This window comes from Hippoglossus stenolepis, chromosome 19 (genome assembly GCF_022539355.2).
Source record: "Hippoglossus stenolepis isolate QCI-W04-F060 chromosome 19, HSTE1.2, whole genome shotgun sequence".
Classification (NCBI taxonomy): Eukaryota; Metazoa; Chordata; class Actinopteri; order Pleuronectiformes; family Pleuronectidae; genus Hippoglossus; species Hippoglossus stenolepis.
The window spans coordinates 17,158,530-17,182,081 of record NC_061501.1 but is presented as its reverse complement, the minus strand read 5'-3'; the positions used below and the strand labels follow the sequence as shown (position 1 = coordinate 17,182,081).

The following is a 23,552-nucleotide window of genomic DNA, read 5'->3' as shown; positions in this document are numbered from 1 at the left end:
ACGAAATTCCATTCACAGTTAAGCATTTAACATCAAATCATTACTACTGTGACGATACATGACTCTGTGTGTGGTGGTGGTGGTGCGTCATGTCGTAATCTGCACTGGGGAAAAGAAACGGTTGCTTCACATGAGAATGGTGTGAGAGACGATATCTCAGGGGCACATAGGGGCTGAGATAAACCTGAATAGAGATCGGACAGATACGCAGAGTTGAGTCGAAGGTCCCTGGATTCACAAAGCAGCTGTATCCCCTGAGGAGCTGATCTATCTTTGATGTGTGAACTCCATTTTGGGAATTCAAGTGACCTCAAGTGGCATCTTTCATTGTTTGCATTTGTAAAAGTAAAAGGATTTTGACAGTATGGCAACATGATGCTCAGGATCCCATCAAACTTAAATAGTAATAGTAGAAACTAATGCTTAATTTAATAGTAGTAATGAAACTAAACCTGGAAGTTTGATAACTGATGACGTCTTAATTGGCTCATGAGGGCAGCGTTCATGTCCAGGAGCATTTTGGCTCCACTTCTGTTTAGTGGGAGGAAGTGTATTATATATCTTTGTATACATATCTTTATAAACAGTCTATGAACTCATGGGCTGAGCCTTTCAAACACATCATTGATGTTTTCACTTCAACTTTCAATCTTATTAAAAACCCAGCTTTTGCTAAGATTCAGTTTTTGACACTTGCAGTACGAGTCCAAATGCTACTTTCAAGTTTTTCTACTTCTCTCACCTTAATTGCTTCACTTGTAACTTCCGACTGTGTTGGTGAGTGGATGAAATCAAAGACAATCCCTATCTGCCCACTGTTATGACTGGGTTGCCCAACATGAAAACTGGGCACAGGCCCTAATCTGCTGATAAGCCACAGAGCGGATGAATCACACCAAGTGTGACACCAGAGCAGAGAGAGTTCCTCTGGGTGTGGGCAGATGGAATCTCCTCACGGGCAAAGTGTTTGCTCAGTGAAGTGCTGTGAAATGAGCAATAGCATTTACTTCTGAGGAACACACCTTTTCATGAATCACTTTCCCTCCGTGCCTGTTTGATTTCACAATATAAATTTAATATGCATATAGAAACTGTCCGTACTGACGAATCAGCCGAGAGTCTCGAGGAGCTAAAAATAGCTAATGACCTTAAAACGGTAAAATTGTGAAACAGGTGAGTTTTTTTTTTTCACATTTTCACCGACTTCCAGGGAATAAGGCTTGGATCTGGATTGATCACCGGACTGAGCCCCATCCTAGTTTCTGTCCATCTGTGAATTACTACAGAAAATATTTCCAGGATGTCTCTGCAGTATCAACTATTGCTAATAAAAGAATATGGATGTGTTATTTTAAATAAACTGTTTCTTCTGATGCTGTGTTGTATGTAATATGACGGAAGCGGCCATTTGTATGAAACTGAATGTGCAAACGTCCTTGACAGATAAATCCGATAACGATTACACTTGTCAACGTAGGATAAGGTCACAGTTACGCTCAAATGAAAGAATGTGATCATTTCAGGATAAAAAAAAAAAATACAGGAGCACATACATCTCCACATTACATGAGAAAATCCACATATTCAGTCGTGTGAGGTCAACTAAAGGCTCATTCTGCTGACGCTGCACATCGCAGCGCTGTGATCTGTGTCCTTTGTGTGTCACGGTTGCGTCGCCAACAAGGAAACGGCGGCCCATGCTTCTCCATTGTAAACAAATTCACATGTGTGGACAGTCCCACTTTAATAGCCTGTTACTATTTTTAGCTCATTGGCTATTTTTAGCTCCTCAAGGTTGTGGGTATATAAACAGATAGTCGGCCTGTGAGCAGCCACTTGCTCGTCGTGAACGTCAAGGTTCCAGATAAAAACCTTGAATCTGACCTGGTTTACCTTGATAATCCAAATTGCTTAAATCAAAATATATCATCATCAAAATATAAAGAAAATATATGAATTATATATTGTATTACTATAAAAAAATATAGATATATTTGGTTTCCTTCTTGGCTACTGGTCTCAAAATGGTTCCGACACCACTAGGGTTAATGTATAATTATGTTTTGTCACATAAACGTGATTAGTTTTAGGTGAAGATCGTAGTTTGTGAGAAAATAAGTACTTTGTTATGGTTTTTGGAACTTTGTTCACTAATTTAGCAACTATAGTTTATGAATGAAGCAGCTAAAGAGTCCGACATTTCCCTCTGGAGAAGCTGAAGACCAAAAGCAAAGCTAAGAACACAACAATCAAATAATGTTGAAACATTCATTAATTAGCCTTTTGTTACAAAGGTAATAAAGTGACACTGGTGTTTCTGAAGCTTGTTTTGCTGCGTGTGGCCAAAAACTAAACAAATTCTAGCAATGCAGCTTTAAACTTTAAAGAATTTTTTTTTTTCCAAATCATAATGTGGACGCAATGTTGAAAACCTATGAACTAAAGTTTCTCTGCTTGCCCAGTTTGTCACAGATGAAGAACAACTCAGACAAAGACGCTGTGATCTAGACTTCTTTGGTTACTTAGCTGTAAATCACACCCGGTGAAAAACCTTGGTCAACTTTGGTTATAATCACGTTTTAAATAAGGTCAGCTCGCTGTTTAGAACCAGGAAGTGTTTAAATACTTGTTTGCATCAACCATGCAGAAAGCACCTATTATGTAAGGTAACTAAAAACTCATTCATAACCATAAAAGTACCACGATCCCTCCCTCTGAGCTTTGTCTTCCTGGCAGTGAATCCCAGGAGAATCCCGAAACAATACGCCGACACTTTGCCCTCACACCCGTCCCGCTGCTCCTGTAGTGAGAACCTCTGGTCTCTGGTGAGATGAAGCTTCTTTCACTTCTTACGCTGGGACTCGTTTCGCTGGTCATGTGTACGAGCGTGGACACCGCGGCTCAGGCGGCCGGTAAGTCCTACACTTGTTGCAGTTTTTGTTCACCTACACAGTATCTGTGTTTTAGAGAGTAACAAGCATGAGGTTTAAAAAGAAAATATATGAATGTTAGAAATAAAAGCTCATCTCTTTTGGTTTTTGTATAATTTTGTGTCCCCTCCCCATGCAGTTGTAGAATCAGGCTTCATTTTAAATCTTTATCACGTAGTCTACACGGATGTTGACACAAGGTCTGGGTTCCACTGAGGTTACGAGTCAGCATCCTTCAAGATGCTATCTGAGGTATTTGAAGTTGAATATCAGGTGACATGTCCGCCTGCGTGCACTTGTTTGTGTGCGAGCAGGGCGGCGTGGCTGCTGTACGGCCGTCACCAAAGTTGGTGTGGTGAATTTCATCATAAGAAGAGGAGGTGCGGTGCGATGCCGGCAGCAGGACATCAGAGAAGGCTGCAACATAAATGCCGTGTAAGATTATCTGGGTATATCCACATGATATGATATTAAAGTGTGACTGCTTGAACTTGTCTCCTTTCTTTGACCCACTTTGCGATTTATAATAAAAGTCTTTTATTTCTTTTTTTATGAAGCTATCAGACAATTTGTGTCACGGGAACGATTGTGCGTTGTTTTTTGTTTCGCCTCCAGAATACTGAAGTGGAGACGCCGCCAAGTCTGTGTGGACCCAACGTCTCTTAAGACGCAAAAACGACTCGAGATTTTGTGGTAACATGCACACACAGGCACAAACAGCTAGTTAACAAAGAACAACTGGAGTCTGTTACCTCCTTCACTTTCTGATACACCCTCAGAGTTTTAAAAGTTGGTTGAAGCAGTGTTCATGAGGTTAAAGTACGACCTCCTGCTTCTAAACATCGTAGACACTCCTGACTCTTGACACTATTTGGAACTAGCAGGTCAGCAGGTCAGGGCTCCACCAATTGTGAATCATCCCCCTCCCCTGTTTCTTTAGCATTAAAGGGGACATAGCATGCTCATTTTACCACAAGTTGATATGGTTCCTTGGGGTCTTAATGAAATGTCTGTAACATACTTTGGTCAAAATACCACAAGGATCATATAAAACAGCACCCTTTTTACCCTGTATAAAACAGCCCTCCACAGAGTGACCTGTTTTGAGTGCCTGTTCCTTTAAATGCTAATGAGCCAGCTCCCCCCCCCCCTCTCCCCCATGATTTTAAACGATATAAATTACATATTTTATATGATATAAATTATCAAATATGCATCCCATACTTTGTATTCCCCTTCTGTTGTCCTGGAGTTTTAATTTTCCCAATCACATAATTAAATGTCCCCCTCTGCCCATCCACTACAAGCACACAAGCAGCCAGACAGAGAGAGAAAGAGAGGGGGCTATGAAGACCATCATTTACCCCGAACCCCGACATTCAACGGGTACAACAACAAGCGGAGAAAGCAGAATCGCGGGCTGACCTTATATATACAGTCTATGGGGCTGACCAGCGGAGAAATGCTCGTCCCGTGTGAACAGCCAGGCGTCTGCGTGCTGGAGAACGGCGCTGCGCTGCCTCGCAGCGGCGCTTCCGCGTCCGGTGTTAACCCGGCGTAATGAGTGGGGGGGCTCTGTTTGTTTGTCCCACTGGTACAGTAGTGCTGAACACTGCGGAAGTCTTCCACACTGCTGGCTGTGTGGCGTTGACACAAATTCCAGCTCACGCACGGGAGAGCGAGCGGTCGCGCCCGAGCAGCTGCTGCAGCCTCCCAGTCCCAACGATCCAGACAAATGCCACATGTGAGTGAATCGCGGGCTGACCAGCGGAGAAATGCTCGTCCCGTGTGAACAGCCCGGCTGCTGCGTGCTTGGGAACGGCGCTGCGCTGCCTCGCAGCCTCGCTGCCTCCGGTGTAACAAGTGTGGGGGGACGGGGGGGGGATGAGGTGGGGGGTGGGCCAAGGCCATGTAGGGAGACTTCCAGTGCCTTGTTACGACACAAAACCCAGGAAGCTCAATCGAGTCGCTCAAGCATGACGTTTCTGACTTAGAGGAACTATAACAAAACGCGCGAGTGTTTTTTTTCCAGAGTTTTTGGGTTGGTAGACATGAGCCAGATACCCACATTAACGTGTAGAAGCACTAACAAAGTGGAATTTGCATGCTATGTCCCCTTTAAATAACAAATTGAAAACAAAACTTATCCAAACAATTGAGACTCATCTTTGACGAAAACTCCATTTTACGCATTGGGGTTAGGGTTACGACTTTTTGGTTTGGTTCATGTCCCATCCTGCATCAGAACGGGTTTTCATCGCCTATTGTTTCTACTCTCAACCTGATATCCTGGTTTGTGTTTCTGATCCAGCAGCAACAGAAAAGCCAAGGGAGTGAGACATCGTGGTCGCCCACACAGCAGGGAGACCAAATTCTGAACATACCGAAACTCTCGACAACCACAGATGGATCAATGTGGAATAAATGTAAATGCTTTCAGTTTTCTTTTATCCTAATGGACAGAATGAAGTCCTTTTACGTACTATATGTTTCCTCCTACTCTGTACCACCATCTGAAGTTTACTGTGTTATACACAAGGTTAAAATGTATTGTACTGTATGTTTCTATTCTGAAAATAATCTAAATACTGTACTTTTTTCTCATCTCAGCGTATTCCTTTGCATAAATAACACAAGTTAGTACCTGCATTGCTTGTATTCAAATCAAATGTGTTATTTTTCTGTTTTTGGGGGATTATTTCTTTGCTATTTTTGTTATAATTTTCAGAACAACATTTTGAATGTAGTGAAGATTTGGAGCTCGTATGAAAAACGCTGCAGGAAACACAATATTTTCTCAATTTTCAATTTTATTGTCAGGAATCTTTTCACTTTCAAAGTTAAATACAACCTGCAAACGTAAAGTAAATTATGAGCTCTGATGTTTCCTCCTTTTGTTTTCTTTGTTCCTTTGTTATAAAAATGATGAATGTGTTTGATTAGTAAACCCGACCACGCTGCATGATGTCACTTCAGATACTTACTCAACCTTGAACTTCAGTGTAATATCGAACTCGCAGTTGCCAAGTTTCTGGGTGAGGCTTTGCAGTAACGGGTTCAACACAGAATAATAACTGACGTGGACATTTTGCATTAAAGCGTTTGTTCACATAAGATGAAAAAATAAAACGTTTTACTCATGTAGAATCATGTAAGAAATGCTGTAAGTAGAACTATGTTAAAAAGAAATGTCAAATGGAGAAGCATTGCCCATCTTCAGCCCAGACAGCAACTTTATTGGAACGTGTTCAGACATTCATGGTCTCCAGAGGATAAATTCTAGTTCCGGTGATCCTTTAACTCACAAGTACCTTGTATGTACTGATAATAAGCGGCTGTTTGCCTTCAATGTGGTAAATATGTGTCTTAACATGCTAGTATTGACAATATATGAATTTAGATAAGCAAGCTTATGAATCTGTATTATGAACTTTGCGATGCTCAGAGAATCAATACAATAAGGTTTATTGTATTGAAGTTGTGTTATTGCAACACTGCCGTGTGCTACGTACAGGCTCACTTCAGGAATATGACTCAACAGGTAGTTTTCTTTGACCTGAGGTGAAAAAAAAAACCTGGCAAGCAGTCAGACATGGTGATGAAATCTGCTGAGCTGAAGGGAGTAGGTGAAAGTATGTAGGCGAACGAGATTCGGAGAGAAAACAGGTTTCAGGTAGGCAACGTGCTGTTGGGACATATAATGGGCAAAGGTGTGACTGCAGGTGTTTACTGAAGGTGTTACAGACACTGAGGTTTGTCTCAGGACAAGATGAGTCTTGAGTCTCCTCCTATTATGTGAAACTCTGTGAGGATTATGGCAGACGTCAGAAATAACGAGGACGAGGACAGAAGCATTTTAAAGGTATTCAAACACGGGAAATGGCTTCAACAAGGTTAAAGTGTTATATTTAATTACTATCCCAATCACCCCCTCCCACATAAACACCTCAGAGACAGATTCGTCCATTATTTCCAGGTTTATTGCAGCTCTAAAGCAACCGGGAAACACACAAGCACATAATTACATATAACAGTTGGAATACAAAAAAAAAAATTTAATACAGGTTCACACAGAGGAGACAACGACAGATAATTCATTGAGAATATCAGGGAAATCGTACACGTACATAATAAATACATTGCATACAAATGTAAAGGCAGACTGGCAGCCATGATGTGTGCACGGGTCAATCAATCATCTCAGTGTGGCGGTTTTCACTTTGCAAGAGTTAAGGCTTTAGGTCACAGGCGACGGCTGTAGGTAGTATACGCATTAGTTTGTGTGTTTTGGAAATAATTCACAATTCAAGCTGAAACTACGACAGTTTGAGTCATTTGTCTTGTTTAAACTTTGGCTGACAGACGAGGGGACAGACCCAAATGAGGATAGACACATAAATCAGTCTGGAGGTCATGGAGACACTGATAATACTGGTGGGTTGCCAGGTTTTAGGAAAATAAAATACATCATGACGCTTGATGCAACGTAAGAACAAGGAGAATGTGCAAAGAGTTGCACTTATATACTCATGGATACTAATCGTGTAAGAGAAGTGAGAGGTGGAAGCTGTGTATCTATATATTGGCAAAATTATGGTTGTTTAAAATGGTTATTCCCATCCTGGCAGTATGCTCCCCATGGAATCCCAAAATATAGATAAAACACAAATATTTGCCTCCTCAAACCTCTTAATTTAAAATAATAATATTTTTTTGGTTGTCCTGCTCATAATGCCAGGAGACATGAAGGCTATGAAGTGTTATTTTAAGGCATCACAAGATAAAAATGTTTGGGACTCACTGGTTTAAAGACGTGTAGCTAATATATGGATGGAGGTGCCTTCACGTTACAGGAACTTTGAGATAGTTTTTCAACTGTTTTCTGTGAAGAATCGGCCACAAAACCTTTACATTAAAGTGGACGTACCATTCTCATTTACACGTCGATAGTTTAAGTTTGGGTTATTACTTGAAAACAATCAGAAAACACGTTCCTCAGACTGTCCGATGCTGCTGCTCCTCTTTTCAGCCTCTGTCTGAAACACTTGGTTTTAGCTCCTGTCTCTTTAAGGCCCCAGTCTGCTCTGATTGGCCAGCTGGCTCACTCTGACGTGATTGGTCAGCTGCTTCCATGGCACGTCGGAAATCTCGGCCTCTGCTCTCTTGGCGTTTAAAGGGGGCGTGGCAGTCGAGCAGCTGAGCGTGTATTATGCAGATGTGGGGGCTTTGTGATGTCATAAGATAACGACGACTGACGAGGTGTTTCAGCAGCTGTGGGCTTTTTAACTTGTATATTTACAAAACCCTTTAGAGTAAAAAGTTAAACTGAAAAGCGTCACGTGTCTCCGTTAATATTTCAAGTCCACAGCTGACGTTTCATACGTTAGAGGAAAGAATTGTCAGGTTCCTTGTTTGCTAAGATGCAAAACCACAGAAAATCCTTAAGCACAATTAAATACACTTGTTAAATACATATTTAAGTGCACATAAAGATACGTAGAGTAGTGCCGGCACTAAAGCGCTTTGGTCTGATCAGGTCTGACTCTGTGAGGAGATGCGCGGACGAGCAGAGACTCAGTTTGTCGTGTGTGAGCGACGCAGAGACAACAACTAAAGGAACAGTGCAGGCGGAGAGAAGAGAGAGAGCGGATGTGCGTGTTTCTGCAAATCAGAGTCCGTGTGTCGTCATGCATCGTCTTCCGAGCGTCTGTCGCTCGTCAGCCGCTGTCGCTCTCGGTGCCGCTGGATGGCTCGCCAGATGCGGCAGAGGACTCCGCCCCTGAGGAAGCGGAGAAGCAGGTTAGGACATGAGAGCACATCAAAAGTGAAGCCAAACCGTGCTGATCGCCCCCTGGTGGCGGGCTGCAGTGTAGGTCCATGTTGGTTCTACGGACAGGAAACGCAGATATAAGAGAGAAGCTACCGTAGACGTAGACAGCGGAGGTCATCTTTGGTAACGTCAGTGAGAATGTCCGTCAGCGTGTATTCGTCCAGCACAAACTAGGGAAGAAAACAAAGAGGAACAACTGTGAGGCATTCGGTGCCAACAAACAAAATGAAATACGCTGTTCAGATGCTGCACCTTATCGATGGTGTCGGCGTCCGCCCCCTGCTCCTTCAGCCAGTCGACGAGCTGCTTGTCCGGCTCGTGGTCGGCTGGGACGTGGAAGATGGAGGGAGGTGAAATGTCTGAAAGAGGAAAATAAAGACGATTTAGAGACGTACCCGTGAGAAAGAAGACGGTAGATCGGTCAGGGTGTTTACCTGGTGGTCTGTGTCGGACTCTGCACAGCTCCATGTCGTGAGACCTCTGCTGCAGCGTCACCTTCAGGACCTGCTGATACTCCTTCTCCTTTTGCAGCAGCTCCTCCAGCAGCCTGCAGGGGGCAGGGGTTACTCGTCATTATCGTGAAAACATCTACGCGTTTTTGTTATTGACTAAATCTGACGTCACATGTGTGTCATCATTCTGTGGTTTTTAGAGAGAACCAGCGGCTGTGTGCAGCCCTGGAGCTGTAGGTGTGGGTTTGTTAGCTTGTGTGCTGGTTAGGGCACATTCCCTTCATTACTTCCACTACTTCCAGTACATGAGAGGAATTTCATCATCACCAAGTCCAGTGCACATTACGCAAAGACTGCCTGGGGCAATTTTCCGTGAGTCTGTAGGAAAGTACATGTTGAAAACTACCTGACCTAATTTAACCACAACAAAGGAAAATGACCGCCTCCGTAAAACAATTTAGATCCAAAAAAGAACAGGTTTAATTTTGCATAGTTTATGAACAAGGGCTCGAGTTATGAACAAAAACGTATGACCTTCTCCTCAAGGTCAAATAAACGTGTGAATTTCCTCGGACGTTTCTGAGGCATTGAAAACCCAACGCCTCTGGGTTTCTATGCTTGCGTGCGTTCACCTGTTTGTTTCCTGTTTGAGACGTCCCAGCTGAGCTCCCAGCTGCTGAGGGGTGCGCTGGTGCTCGTGGGAGTGGGCGGAGTTTAGCGTGCTGACGGCGGTGTGGGTGGGTTCGGTCGTAGTGCCGGGGTCGTCGGCGTGCGGAGCTAAGACGGGGCCGAACTCCACTTCCTCCTCATCCACCTCGTCTTCCTTCTCTGCTCCCTCGCACTCGGACGCCGGGCCGAAGTGGGTCTGCAGCTCTGTAGGCCGAGAGTTCAAAGGTCAAAGGTTGAGGCCAAAGACCAAGAATGTGTATGCACATCAAAAAAGAAATACACTTTGTCAGGTGTCATCAATATTTCACAGTTAATTAAATAATATATTTAGTTCTAATGTCTTATTTCAACTTGCAAATGAAGGACAGAGATTCTAAATGTGTGCATGTGTCCACCGGATAGTGACCAGAGCTCAGCACGCACCTGGAATCAGGATGGTGATGGCGGCCTGCACCGCTCGCCGGATGATGTTGTCCATGGCGAACATCCAGTGAGGCTTAATGTGATGATTCCTCAGGACCTTGTTCACCTGAGAGCGTCACACACAAACAGATGAGATGAGACTAACTTCAGATCTAAAACCACACACACATTAAAAAAAAAACACAACTGTTTGTGTAACTCATGTTCAGAAGTTGACATTCAATATTTTCTATAACTTGGTTATTGGTTTTCAATTGTATAAACTAATTAGAAAATTCCCATTAGGCTCCAGTATGTAGAATCTCATGGCAGCAATGGAAGATAATAGTCATAATTATGTTTTAAATATTAAAGTATCTGTGTTTTAGTTAACTTTCCGTATAATGAAAAATGTATTTACTTGATGTTCACTGTAGATTCTCCTTCATGCTGGGAGGAGGATGTTGAGGTAAATAAATATTAATCTCATAGAAATATTTGATTGAGATTTATAACATTTAAAAATATTCCTTAAAAAATATATTTGCTCTCTCAGCTGTTTGTATCATTGTTGTTCATTCCTGCACCGCGCTGCTGTTTTATAAAGCAACATCATCAGTTTCTCGATGCATTGGATGAGCCAGTGTGTGTGTGTGTGTGTGTGTGTGTGTGTGTGTGTGTGTGTGTGTGTGTCTGTGCTGACCGAGTCCTGGAAGCCAAACAGCACCAGCTGGATCTGGTTGATGGAGGTGGAGTCGAAGTCCAGGTCCAGCTTGAGCTTGGAGATGGTGGCGGCCATGACGCGCCGCTCGGGGGAATGGATGAAGTCTCGCAGGATGCAGATGATCTGCTTGATGTGATCGACGGACAGCTGGAGCTCCTCAATGCCCTACGTGCACATACACACACACACACAGAGACATATAGAGACATTAACATTCAGATATATGTGTTGATTTACGCTCCCTGAGCCCGAAAGAAACACTGTAAGGTACCCTTTAAAAAAAATATTCCTTTTTGTAACTTTTATCAGAACCATAATTGTTTAATCCCTTTGTGAGGAAACTCATTGATATAATTGTTTCCTTAGCCCCTTAGAGGTCTGTCACTTTTTCCAAAAAACAACTTTGGATGAATTTTAAATGAAGCGCGGTAGTGAGCACCCTCTGCTGGATCACAAGGCAAACTACGTCAGTGTGGTGTACTTGAAAATATATATTTTATATTTATATAATTTATATTTTCAATTTACACTAACCATAACCATTGCAACCTAATCCTAGCCTAAACCCAATTCTAACCTGAACCTTGGTGCTAAGTCTTAACCCTTAAACAGGCCTTTCAAACTTTATCTGTATATGAGGAGAGGCTCTTTCCCAAAATGTCTTTTCTCCATAAGGTCCTATAACTCAATACTGGTCCTCACAAACCCAGTAGACCCGTCACTGACACACACCTGGATGTGGTTCTCTTTGAGGTTGGAGATGACCTTGTCCTGGTCGTCATTGAGGACCTTGTAGAGAATGGAGCGTCTCTCGCTGTCCTTCTTCAGCAGGAACAGGCCGCCATCCCTGTCCTCGGGGGAGGGGGGGGCACTGCGGTCCTCCGACACCGACCCCTCATCTGGCACACTGACACACACACACACACACACACACACACACACACAGAGAGTTATCTCACAGTGATATAAAACAAGACAATGAGGACACTGATGATTTACAACAGCGTGAGGCACCATTCTGTTTATTTGCAGATACAAGCCTCTCCTGGCTACTGTGTGTGCCAAAGGAAAGTGCAAGAGGCAGCATGAGTCAGCGCCGCAGGTCGTGCACGCGAGTTCACACACACATGTGCAGATGTGTGCATGTGTGTGTGTGTGTGTGTGCTCAGCCATCAGCTGAAGCTCATAAAATGATCAGACCTCATTATGTCAGTGTTGTAAAAGGTAGTGGAGCACAGTGAGAGCACAATAAGGCCACCTGCCAGCCAAACACACACAGACAGACACACACATATGCAAACACATGCACATTCATTCACATCCTTCCACACAAACTGTTCTGACAGCAGTAACACATCATTTAAATATTTAGCATCCTGTGGTTTTCTAATGTCCTCAGACTGAATCGGATTTGAGTTAAAGTGGAAGATCTTGTTTTGTCAGAGTTGTGAGTTCTTTGAGGATCCCGAGTCTCATGTGAACGAACGCACTGACTCGATCTGAACACACGTGCACACCTCAGGTAGTTGGAGTTGGGGGGTTTGAGCAGGTTCTCGGAGCCCGAGCTTTTCTTCTTCTGGAAGAAAACGTCGTGTTTGGAGTCACAGTCTGGGCTCACGGAGCCGTGTTCGCTGCTGCTGCTCCCTGTGGCCTCGCACTGCAACTGCACCGGCAGGGAAACATTGTGGATGTAGTCTGCAAATAACAAACACACAAAGGTAGAAAAGTCTGGACTTGTAAGTTTCGTTCAGTCTTTGGTTTACAAAATGATTGAATAATACAATTCTCTGCTGGTTGTGTTTCTGCACATTTCCTCTGTCCTGGAATCGTTTATTCACCTGATGGCTTGAAGGCGATCTTGCTCTTCTTGCCCTTCGCGTTGTGCCTGACGAACATGTCTTTGAGCAGGTCGGAGGCGATGGCTCTCTTGTTGGGGTCGGGCTCAAAGCAGCGCAGGATGAACGACTTGGCGTCCAGCGACAGAGACTCTGGGATCTCCGGGTGGATCTTGAACATACCCACCTGTAACGCAGGGTTGGCAAATCAAAACCTCGGTTCTCTTATTCCTGACAGATCATTGTAACAGAGTGAAGAACCAACCTTAAACATGGCCGCCTGTGGCTCCCCCAGCTCATGAAAGGGTGGTTTCCCGGTGGCCATCTCTATGATGGTGCATCCGAGGGACCAGATGTCAGCCGGAGCCCCGTACCCTCGAGGGCCCTTATCGATGATTTCTGGCGCCATGTACTGCAGCGTACCTGAGAAACAGACGAGGCAGCAGCAGTTAAACTCCGTCATCGACCCACATCTATGAGCGTGTGTGTGATTGGGTGCAGCTGGTTGGAATTGAAGGGGAACTGTTGGGCCTTGGCGGAGGAATGTGCTCTCACGGTGCCAGTCTCGTTTTATAATTACGTCTTATTTTGTCTGTGGCCTCTGATTCTGAGCAGATTTGGCATCTGCGCTCTAAATACTGATGTAAACAGAGAGATAGAGATAGAGAGAGCTATAAAAAGATCAGCGTCAGAGGAGCAGCAGAGGAGAAATAAATAAGGACACACACACACACACACACACACACACACACACACACACACACACACACACACACACACACACACACACACACACACATATATATACACACCTGCTAATGAAAGGTAAACACCATTCTGCCTCTGCTTGATTAGCTAATCTGATTACGCAGCTCGCTGGCTGCTGGAGACGAGCAGATGGCGAGTGAATGTCCACATGTTCGTAGGCGCTCGTGTGTCCGGGTGTTTCCATAGCCGCTGATAGTGGCTCATGACATTTTGAGGGTCATTCGATATTTACACTTCGTCTGAGACTTGGTGTGAGACTGCAGAATTTCTACGACTCCACTTATGAAGCCCAGACTGGATTACTGACTGATGATGTGTGACGGGAATTTACTGGGGCGGTTTTATTCTCGCTGATGCAGCTGTTTCACATCTTAGTTTGGACGAGTTCTTTAGCGTTCTTCAGAGTTCTTCAAATGTTTTTATGCGTACTTTCATTTTTTGTGTGCAGGATATTAGCAATTAATTGATGGAAGAATTAAGTAAGTAAATAAGTTACCGGTGAACGTTTCCGTACACGGGTTGACTCCTGCCAAACGTTTGGAGGTACCAAAGTCAGAGATCTTCAAGACGCCACTGTAGGTGTTCACCAAGACGTTATCACCCTGATGGAGAGACACAGAAAAAGACAGAGAGACAAACAGACATAACTTTAATTTTTATACTGAGCCAACTTATCTCATATAATCTCCTTTTTGGTCAAGGCAGGAAAAACAAAGGTTTAACTCTGTTAACTTGGTTTCTGTTCAAGCACTTGGAACTGTTTGTCCACAGCAGACATTGTGACGCATCACAGATGGCGACGGTAAACCACACACGATATTAATAACGTTAATTGAGGCTTGTTATTTTGTTCGGTGGTTCTATTTACAGGCTCCTGCTACAACATGTGTTTGCTCAGGGGTAGATCAGCTGAATGAAACAGAATTAAATTACTTACACCTGAAATGTCAAAATGTCTGCCGGAAGCTTATCAACAAACTGACGCACTAAATATCCTGTGTACCTTGATGTCTCTGTGGACGATCTGGTTCTCGTGCAGGTATCTGAGCCCCTCCAGGATCTGTCTGGTGTAGAAGATTATCGTCGCCTCTTTCAGCGGACCCCATTTCGACCGCAGCAACGCCGACAGGCTTCCTGGAGAGAGGAGAGAAGGAGTGTCCAAAACCTATCATGAAACGGGAAGACGACCAAGCAGTTAGAGAGACCGCCCAGCAACCCAGAGGTCACAAGCATCGATCTCGATAATAGACACTTTGGCGAGAATATCTGCCGTCCTGCTCAGGTTGAGATCGACAGGAGGATCAACAAATACAAAACAAGTATGAAGAAATAATTATATGTTCTCCATGTGTTTCATATTCCTATTCTACCACACATAATAATTACACATCACAGTCTCTGTCTGTCTGGTACACACACACACCTCCAGGCACTTGCTCCATGAAGATCTTGATGTATCCGTTCTCAGAAACAGAGCCCAGGTACTGAACGATGTTCCTGTGCTTCAGGTACTTGTGAAGGGCGATCTCCTCGTGAAGCGGCTGCGAGTATCTGATTCACAGAAAGAGGAAGAGGTCAGAATCATCCGTCCATCAACCTGCTTCATCCAAAACCTTCTGGTTCAAACTAGAGCCCTACTGATATCAATTATCAGGAGATCAAATTGTTCATTTTCTTTCAAATACATTTTCAATTGTCTTTTTTAAACGTAGAGATCAGTTAAATTAGCCATTATGTGTCTCGACTACAAGCGCCCACCTGCTGTCTCTCTCTGGAATCTCCTTGATGGCGATCCGGACCTGGTTGCTGAGGTCTCTCCCAGCGAACACCACTCCGTAGGTTCCTCGCCCCAACACCACCCTGTCCTCCGTCTCATCGGTGTCATACTCGTACTGATAACACACACAAGTATTGTTAAATAATGTCATAATGAACTGGCTATATTTATTCCAACACAAATAAGTGCAAACCCCCCGCTGACCTCCAGTGTGTCTCCATCTCCTTCCCCTTCCAGCTCCACAGCATTTCCTGTCCCATCAGATATCATCTCCTTCACCATGGAGCAGAATCTGAAGCACATGTACACACACACGGACACACACAGACACACACACACATTACATTAGTTCCAATTCCCAGCTGTCAGGTCACGTTGCGATACAAACGCACATGCGTACGATACGAACACGGACACAAACACACACACACACCTACACAGACACATCTAGAGGTGTGTGTCCTCACCGACCGCACTGCTCCTCAGTGGAGAAGTAGATCTGGAAGTCGTCGGAGTTATCGTGGACGTAGAGGAAGCAGCAGCGCTCGTCGAACTTGCTGATGCTGCAGTGTAGAATTAAAAAGATCTATTAAAATCGAATAAATCTAATATTCATAATTCCTCTGAAACGGTTTGTTAATTTCATACCTGATGCCTTTTATGGACATTGCAGTGAAGTTCCACTCGTGTATACCCTTCTGTAACGAAAGGGATTTAACCTTTTAAGTTGCACAAACCACTCAAAGTCTCATTCTCAAAAATAAATCTCCATCTCCTACTGCTATGCAAATATTAAGATCCTTATTATAATTGATGTGTGAGGTGTCATCTGCCACGTCACATCCTTTATGGGCATTTATTCACTACATCTGTTTCCATTACACTTTGGTTTTTTATCAATAAATCAACTTTAACACCTCAGACAAGCCCAATTTGCAATATGTCAAACTTTCTGCACATTTTCGATATACTCATGTACAAAATAGGTCTATATGTACAATGCATAAACTGCTGTAGTTAAGACGGTAACATTCTTACAGTTTCAGCAGGAGAAACGTGCCAGATCGAGACGTTCTTCTCTTCCGCCTCGTTGTTAATGGACACATACGAGGGCTGGTAAACCTTCGTCGGCTCCAGAATCAACACCTGAGAAAGACGGATGAACAGACGCGTTTGCATTTGTCTCTGAATACTGCATCTGGCGGTGTGTGTGTGTCGGATTGAGCGTCTCGTACTGGAAACCGCAGCCGGTTGGTGGTGCGCTGCGTCGCCTCCACGATGATGTCCATCCAGAAGTTGAGGCGCTCCCTCTGAGGAGAATGCTCCAAGTTCTGCTTCTTGAACCTCTGGATCAGCTGCAGGTTCTGCACCACCGACCGCAAATACCTGGAAGAGAAAAAAGATTAAATGAATCTGCGGATTGAGATTGATTATTCAGATTTTTGTGCCGTGCCTGAAGCAATCTTGAAATAAATGTGTTTACCAGAGAGGTGGCTTCAGTTTGAAGAGCTTCTCTGCAGCCTGAGTCGCTTTGGGGATGTCGCTGGCCAACATGCTGACGGTGAAGAACTGTCCCACGTCCCAGTAGTTGTTCATTTTCTCCAGGGATCCTTTTCGTCCCAGCAAACTGTTCAACCTCACACCTAAGACATGATTTATCAGGATGGATGAAGTGGGAAAACAACAATTTGTCGAGGAGTGTCAGGTTCAGGCTCCTCTCACCTATTTTCCTCAGTTCAATCGAGCTCTCAAACTGCTGCCCGGCCACGATGAGCAGGACGGCCAGGTTGATCCCGGAGTAGAGAGTGGGCTGCAGCTCAAAGCCCTTCCTGTACCTGGAGGTGGAGGACGGCACATTGTAAACGAACACGCCGGAGGACGTGCACAGCAAACACAGCGTTTAGCTCCTGAGCTCTTACCACTGAATGGCATTGTCTCTGTTTTTCATGTCTTTACAGTCTGAGTCCAGAAAGATGTCCTTGTATATTCGTCCACAGAGGCAGAACATGTCGGGCGCAGGATGCTCACATGACTGTAGCACCTGGAGCATCACTGTCAGAGCCTGCTCCCTGTCACCAGGACTGTTCCTCCTGCGCACACACAGACGGGGAATTATTATCATATCTACTATATTTGTATAATTGTACACAGAGATTCATACAAAGGTCAATTTTTAATTGTCAGATGGGGAAGAAACCTGAGCAGAGGGAGACAAGAGAATCAATCTAAAGTTAGCTTGATAAATTCATATGAGGTCAAAAGCCGATAAAACAGCTGATATAACTTGTTGTTGGATTTTATTTACATAGGAGATGATGAGCCTGAATATCAGCAATGATATTATATGTTTAAAAAAGAAGGACAAATTAAGTTTGTTGTTGTTGTTGTTGTTATTGTTGTTTACCTATTGAGAGCGAAGGCGTAGTGGAACTGGATCATGGGCTGAGTTGCCAGATCACAAGTGGGCAACATTTCCAGGGTTTGCACCAACTTCACCATGGCGTCATAGTCCTGGTGGTCGGATGGAAGAAATCTTTTTTTTCCCATTTTGTTCATGTGTAAATTAAAGATGTGTTGTGTTGTGTTAGTACCTGAATGTCTCGGTAGGAGAACAGCAGGTTCATGACGATGTCCTGCGTGAGGACCTCCGTGTTGTCGATCCGGAGCTTGATGCGGGAAAGTTCCTTGGCCAGTTCCTCTCCCTGATATTTCTCCCGGGCCTTCCGGATGTCGTTCAGCAGGGTGTCCTTATAGGAGGCGCTGAGGACAACAAGACGAGTGAGGACATGATGGTTTTGTCATATTGAGTATTCTATATTTGTGAAATGAAAAGACAAATATCAGCTGATTTGTGCCGGGGGCCAGTGAACATTTAAAAAAAAGACTTATCATAAAAACTATTTCTGGAGCCATTTTATTCACGTGGTGGTTTGCGAGATAGTGTGATGCATGCTGGGACACGCTGTCCTCAGTTCCCCTTGAAGTGAACGTCCTGTCCTGTGTGTGTGACTCTCACCAGGACGTGACGTGGATGTCCTTCAGCAGGCTGGTGAAGCGGTCGGTCAGGGGGACGCACAGCGGCCCCAGCAGGTTGTCCCAGCTGGGCTGCATGTACTCGCTGGCCCTGCGCTGGGCGTCGCTCTCGCAGCACATGTACTCGTGGTTGGGCGTCACGATGTAGGGGATGAAGTAGTAGTTACCACTGGAGGCCTGGAGGGAGAAGGGAAAACATGATGTACAAATATTACAGCTGAAGTCAGGCTTAAAGGAAAGCAGGAGTAATAAGGGACGGGCAGAGAAAGTGGATTGGACGGTGATTAGTGAGGAGGATGAGATGTTTTGTGTCATCAGCAAACATTAACACAAGTTCAATATCCAGTCTAACACAAACTAATCCACACGAACACACACTGCAACCCCACATCTTATTGCCTTTTCTTTTATGATCTTTTTTGCTTAATCTTTAAAGTTTATTTAGTTGAGTAGCCATCTCTTCTTCAACATTTGTTAGGTTTTATGGCTGATTGAAAGTATTTATTACAATCACAGATCCTCTATAGTGTTATTTCACCTGTAATGGACGTTATGTATTCGCCCGTTTTCATTTTGTTTGTTTGTTTGTTTGCTTGTCTGCACAATTACAAGAAGTCATTAGCTACATAACTTAATAAATGACAAAATAATAATAATACATAATATATTTGACTGTGTCTTCTTTTATCAACTTAAGCGTCATGGCTTTGTTAACTGCACATTGTGAGAGGATTTCATTTGTTATTCATGCAACATCCCACAGGAGGCTCACTGGTCTCAGCCCCTCGTCCAAGTTGTTATTATTAGTCTTGAATCTCCCAGCATGCTTTGGTGCAGCATGGTACCTACTTTATTGAGCAATCCAGAGCCTCTGTACTCTGGAGGCAACTGAACCCACGGAAAACCTAATACCGGAGGACGGGTGGTCTGTGCCACACACACACACACACACAAAGACACACAAACACAATATACACACATTAAAAATCATTTGCTATAAGTAATAGCCACTAATAATACAATGGTACAATTCAGGAGGCTTGCATGTGTGTGTGTGTGTGTGTGTGTGTGTGTGTGTGTGTGTGTGTGTGTGTGTGTGTGTGTGTGTGATTCCTGTGTGCATACATGCACGTGTGTGAGGACCAACATCACAAGTCACGAATACTATTGCCACACATAGCTTGAGACAGTCTGTGCACATAAATCAAAAGGAAGCAAACACACACACACACACACACACACACACACACACACACACACACGCAGAAAATAACTTGCCGTGTTTTTCTGCGCCACCATGTCCTGCAAGGAGAAACAACAGAAAGCGTGTCAGAATGGATTTGGTGTGTGTGTCAGTGTGTGTGTTTGTGTGTGTGTTCTCTTGTGTTACACGGCCACATAACCAGTTTAAACAGCTGTCTTCCCCCTGGCAGCACAGACTGAGTGTGCCACACACACACACTGACCATTACACACACACACACACTTGTCACACACACTAGTCTGTAAATAACTCAAAGGAGGTGCGAAGGTATGGCGTGCAGGAATTGTGTGTGTGTGTGTGTGTGTGTGTGTGTGTGTGTGTGTGTGTGTGTGTGTGTGTGTGTGTGTGTGTGTGTGTGTGTGTACCTTCAGTGACTGCGCAGTGTCGGGGTCAGTGTCGTGGTACAGGATGACATTGTTGGCCATGTCGAAACTCTCCCTGACGCCGAGGTGGTAAAACAAAGATGGCTGCCGGAACACGTCACTCATATCCACCACGGCGATGTCTGGAAGGAGGAAGATTAAGAAGAGGAGGAGTGACAACAACAACAACAACAACAACAACAACAACGTGTCTGTGAGGTCCCGGTTTGACCTTCACACGATCAAACTAAACAAGAGGAGGGGATTCTTAAAGCTGGAAATCCACCGGGGCCCTTGAGCAAAACACTGAGGTCTGAACTACTGTAAAAAGGAAACGTCTGCAGAAACTCTTTATAAAGTAAATTCAGTATTTTACAACACTTGCTTGTTATTTGCTTCCTTTAAATTCCCCTGGTGATGATTTTTCTTTTGTGTCTCTGGACAATAGTTTGAAGGCCTGTTTTTTCCTCTGCAGCATTTTGAGTGGAGGGAGAAGAAAGTTGGGTGTCATCCGTCCTGGAGCTTGTAGTTTTTCTTTCATTTTCATGAATTGCAAATTCCAATAAAAACTGTTTATAAATACCCCCAAGGATACTAGATAATAGGAATCTGCTGAGGGACTCTATCTCTGCAGTCATTATAAACCACATGTATCTGCTCGGGAAGCCTTCATTTGGAGGTTATACTCATGTACACACACAACGATACTGCAACCGAGTACTGTACTCACATGTGGTGCATGAATCAAAGTTTATTAAATCGACTGAAGCAACAAGTCAATGCAAATATAGTATATTTTGATTCTGCACGTATATAAATAATCATTGTACAACTGGCAAACTCTCTGTCTGTTAATAAAACTGAGTTTTGTATCTGAACACACTCTCGTTACAGAAACTCATCATCATCTTCACATGTATAAAACTTATAACTCTTAGCAGTAAGTAGTGTTTTGTGTAAATGCCACTTTTACGGCTCTGTATAGTGGACATTACACATTTAGAATTTGAACACGTATTATTATAAAGCACTAAATAGGGAATTATTATTTAAGAAAGAATAATTTAGAGGAAAGTTTGAGATAATATGATTTGAACATCAACACTAAAGAACGCAAGTTGTCCAGGACTGTGCTTTGAGGAAGGTAAATGCTGTATTAGCGATGTGTGGTTTGATTTATGACCCACGTGTCCTTCAGTTCATCATCTGGTTCCTTCAATGCTTTAGCAAAGTCACAATATGAAAATTGCAGCGTGTGGTGCATCCACAGTAACGTCTCCTGCTAAGTTTCCACAGCGCAGAGATTCTCAGGTGAGTTTTTACATCTGCCTGGACTGAAACTTTACCTCAGGCTGGAGGTTTCAAATCATTTATTCATTTGACACAAGTAGGAAATCATTCAATCCTGAAACACTTTGGAATGGCTGTTTTAAAGGAGCCTCTATAACCTGCCTGTACCTGTGGGACCTTCTCCATCCTCACACCATTTCATTTGTCCACTTCCTCTTTTCTCTTCTCTCTGTCCTCACATTCAAACTCAAACATAACATCTTATTTATCCTTAAGTGATCAGATTTAAACCTTAGCTTTTACTTGTTTAACTAATCTTGTGTTACACATGTTGTGGGGTTTGTGTCTCCTACTGTAAATTGTCATATTTTTCTTTATGATTTATATTGTTTAGTGTCCCTGAGTGTCTAGAAAGTCATTGTGGGAAAACACTTGTTTTAGTTATATCAAATAAAGTTGTAATCTTTATGAAGTCATACTTCAGGCGTGCACGTGCATGCATTCCTCTGCATGTGGTAATTTGTTGCAAACATTGTTTCAACAGGTTTTCAGTGCGTAACTGTTGCTCCACATGCTGTTTCAAAACTTTACACAAACAATCAGAGACTTTTCAAAGTGTTTGAGCTCAGATCACTTTGTCTTTTCACCTGCACGTGCACGGAACTAACACTCAGCAGTTTCTCCTCCACTCTCTCACCTGCATCGTAGAAACTGTCCAGCACCGACGTCTCTCCGAAGTCCAGCCTCCCGAAGGTGACGGTGGTGAGCAGCGCGCTCTCGGAGTCGCAGGCTCTCTGCAGACACTGCAGGGCTCCGGACTCGGGGCTGCTCGCCATCACCGCCTTCAGCCCGTCGTTCAGCACGTACACGGCCCGCAGGGAGCGCTGCTTGAACGGGGGACTGGGGCTGGCCACGTCGGCCCGGTCCCGCTCCGCCACGCTGGCCCCGGCGGAGTGCTCCCCCGACATGTCGGCCACCTGCGCGCTTTGCCCCGATTCCATAGCGCGAACGTGGGGAGGCTTGGGTGCGTAATCTCCTTCCTTCTCCGGTTTCCTTCCACCTCTCCCTCCGGGTTTACTCCTTAAGTCTCGCTCTTCTCCTCCGGTTTCTCCTCCTCCCGTCGCTCAGTCCGTGCACACCTGTCGTCGCTGGAGCGGAGCGCGTCTGAGTTTGTCCCCGCGCATCTCCGCCTCATTAACCCACATCATGTGCCGATTATCTCGCACCAGGAACTCCAGCTTCCCCCAGACTGGATCCGACTAGATCCCCGAGAGAGAGAGAGAGGAGTTGGAGGAGGAGGAGGAGGTGAGGACAGAGGGAGGAGGTGATGTATATATTCTCCTTAATTTGGGATTCGATCGCCTCCAAGGCCGCGTTTGACGCTTTTCCACAGGGACAGTGTTTATTCTGCAGGACACAATCAGCCCCGGACACGGACTGAAATGTTATCACCGCGTCTCCGGATGTCTAAATATAAAACCGTGCGTACTTTACGCGCCGGACGCACCAGCCAATTTATTCTTCGTCAACGGCCAACAAAATCAGCAGAGGGATTCAAATATTTAATTATAAACACTTCAACTTTTCCTCTGCTGTATTTTGTCCGTTTTTATTCTTACAGGTCTATTTCAGCCACACACACAAATAAAAGAGTAAGGGGCCAGTTTACGCATTTTACGCACGGTTCCTTCTTGGATTGAAGCTACGCGGTCTCTGGGTGTTAATAACAAACTGACACAGGAGCCACAAACCCATCTATCACACTTTGACAGAAAGGACATGTGCTGCTGGTCCCAAAGTGGAGCTAGGAGTGACCACTGGTCCTCTCTGAATATCTGCAGTGAAGATAGGGAGTTTCCTAATGGATCCAAATTGCCATCATTTTATTCACTGTAACAACTTTTCAAGTTATTCTAACCGTCTTCTCTTAGTTGTTAGCGTGTTATCTGTCTCTTGTAATTCACCCAATTATATAAAAGTACAATTCAACAACCACCGGAGTTCGGCTCATGTGGCCAAAGGTTCCTCTGCAATAATATTTCAGGGTTTCCATTTTGTTTTTGTCGTGTCTCAGTTACATCCCAATAATTCTGATCCATTCATTGTGCAACAGCTTAAGCGGCTGAATCAGGACTTTCACTTCTCCCTTTATTCACCAAGACCTTAGTGACCTGAGAGCAAACACACACACACACACACACACTCCTCTTATAACT

General features: G+C 44.1%; 1 protein-coding gene across 1 annotated transcript; it reads right to left on the bottom strand.

Moving 5' to 3' along the window:
* Positions 1 to 6,888: 6,888 nt before the first annotated feature.
* map3k15 (mitogen-activated protein kinase kinase kinase 15) lies at positions 6,889 to 22,803 on the bottom strand. Its single transcript, XM_035142195.2, has 30 exons — positions 22,034 to 22,803; positions 20,050 to 20,189; positions 19,699 to 19,722; positions 19,270 to 19,347; positions 18,404 to 18,597; positions 17,979 to 18,147; positions 17,792 to 17,898; positions 17,307 to 17,477; positions 17,110 to 17,222; positions 16,871 to 17,030; positions 16,623 to 16,773; positions 16,426 to 16,533; positions 16,036 to 16,085; positions 15,855 to 15,950; positions 15,592 to 15,679; positions 15,369 to 15,502; positions 15,034 to 15,161; positions 14,614 to 14,744; positions 14,107 to 14,212; positions 13,108 to 13,265; positions 12,846 to 13,029; positions 12,525 to 12,702; positions 11,740 to 11,914; positions 10,987 to 11,172; positions 10,305 to 10,410; positions 9,845 to 10,085; positions 9,195 to 9,307; positions 9,013 to 9,119; positions 8,854 to 8,930; positions 6,889 to 8,709 (listed from the first exon to the last, which is right to left on the bottom strand). Exons 1-30 carry the CDS (start codon positions 22,335 to 22,337, stop codon positions 8,616 to 8,618), a joined length of 4,071 nt encoding a protein of 1,356 aa, XP_034998086.2. The 5' UTR covers positions 22,338 to 22,803; the 3' UTR covers positions 6,889 to 8,615.
* Positions 22,804 to 23,552: the final 749 nt, after the last annotated feature.